Genomic DNA, 1,797 nt, shown 5'->3' with positions numbered 1-1,797 from the left:
ACCCAAAAAAAAAAAAAAAAAATTAAATAGGAATAAAAAAGGGGTGAACAGCAGTGTTGCCTGGAGGGAGCCCTCCCGCCTCCCCCCAGATTGCGGAAGCTGTCAAGATTATCTCTGAACTTCCTGGTAGCCAGGGCAAAAGGGGAAATTGGTATGTTACAGTGCCTGGGTAGGCATGTTTACTAGGGGGTCATGCCTGTTTTTAACAGCGTCTCTGAATACGTGAGGGTGCGTGTGTTAAGTGGCAATGAGAAGGGAGAGACAGAGTGTCAGGGGGTTAAACAGTGTTGAGCTTCCCGGTAGCCAGGGCAAGAGGGGAAATGGATACATTACAAGGTCTCCTTAGGCATGTCTTCGTCGGGGCCATGCTTGTGTGTGACAGTGTCTCCCAGCAAATGAGTGTGAGGCAAGTGGAATAAAAGCAGACACAGAGTCTCTGAGAGTAAAATAACTATGAGTTTCCTGGCAGCCAGGGTGAGAGAGGAAATCAGAGCTAAAGAGTCCATTTAGTGTATCCTCACCAGTGCGTGCCTGCTTCCGACAGTGGATCTGACTGAGTGCAGGGGTGTCTGAGTGTGTGTGGTGGGGAGTCACAGAGCTGCAGGTGGGAGATAGTTCTGAGCTCCCTGGAAGCTATGGCAAGAGGGGAAATATGCTGACTTTGAGCCTGGTCAGCCGTGTGTGGCCGAGGTCTGGTCCAGGGGCTCAGAGGGGGCAGTGTCTGGCGGCCAGGCGCACGCGGCTGTCCTCGGCGGGGCTCCAGGGCCGGGCGTAGCCAGCATGGGGGAGCAGCAGCCAGTCCTGAGTGCCATCGGGGCTGATGAGGCGCCGGGCCGCCAGCAGGTAGTCCCGATGGAGGGCCAGCGGTGGGCAGGGGCAGCGGCTCGGCGCCCACACATACTCGAGGGCCCGCAGTGGCGAGCGGTTCTTGTAGATGAGCTGCACGCGCACCTCATATCGGGTCTCCTGGGCCTGCCGGACGCGGCCTAGCACGCGGGCCCGGAACACTGCGGGCAGGGTGGTGCTGAGCCCGGCTGGACGCTCCGCCCCGGGGCCCATCCACACACCCCTTTCCAGACGAGGGAACTGGGGGTCAGGTGGGGCATTGGGGGCCCTTGGGGACTGTGGTCAGCTGAGGCCTGGGGTGAGGGTCAGCTCAAGGATCAGTGAGGGGTTAGGAGTCAGATTAGGGCAAAGGATTAGATCAGGGAGTCAAATGAGCGTCAGGAGGGGTCAAGCTGGAGTCAGGTCAAGGAGTGAAAGGCAAAGTCAGACCAGGGTCAGAGGTCAGCTGGATAGGGGTCAAGTTCAGGTCAATTAGGGGCCAGGTGAGGGATGGGGTCAAGGGCCTCTCACCAAAGTCGCTGCCGCAATAGTGGAGCAGCCGGTGGGCACGACCGCGGGTGTCAGGGCAGGGTGGGCAGGGGTCTGCGGGGGCAGCGCAGTCAGGGGCACAGGCCTTGCCTCCCTGCTCGCCCCCGCCCAGGCTGTCCCCAGCTCACCTGGGGTGGGGCCTGGGGTCCGTGGGGGGATAACAGTGGGGGCAGCGGGAGACTCAGGGGACTGAGGATCTACCTCCCGAGGCTGCGGCTGCCGCAGGGACCAGCTCTGGGCCTGAGCCTGCGCCTGGAACGGGCCATAGCGCTCCCGGGGGAGCCAGAACTCGAACTCAACGCCGGGGTTGGGCTCCTGCAGGAGGACCTGGGCGGCGGGGGTGGGGGGGTGTCACATACTAGGGAGCTGCCCTCGGACCTGATGGCCCAGCGTCCCCCAACACACACTCTACCCAGCCGCGCC

At 61.4% G+C, this 1,797-nt stretch overlaps 1 protein-coding gene across 1 annotated transcript in view; it reads right to left on the bottom strand.

Moving 5' to 3' along the window:
* Positions 1-705: 705 nt before the first annotated feature.
* ADAMTSL5 (ADAMTS like 5) overlaps positions 706-1,797 on the bottom strand; it is a 5,291-nt gene continuing 4,199 nt past the window's right edge. Inside the window, exons 11-13 of the mRNA XM_007460383.1 lie at positions 1,503-1,701; positions 1,357-1,428; positions 706-1,007 (exon numbers count right to left, since the gene is read on the bottom strand). Coding sequence (XP_007460445.1) covers positions 706-1,007; positions 1,357-1,428; positions 1,503-1,701 — 573 coding nt within the window. The remainder of the gene's footprint in view (positions 1,008-1,356; positions 1,429-1,502; positions 1,702-1,797) is intronic.

The sequence above is a fragment of the Lipotes vexillifer genome, unplaced genomic scaffold (assembly GCF_000442215.2).
Source record: "Lipotes vexillifer unplaced genomic scaffold, Lipotes_vexillifer_v1.1 scaffold225, whole genome shotgun sequence".
NCBI lineage: Eukaryota > Metazoa > Chordata > Mammalia > Artiodactyla > Lipotidae > Lipotes > Lipotes vexillifer.
This window is presented reverse-complemented; position numbering and strand designations above follow the sequence as displayed.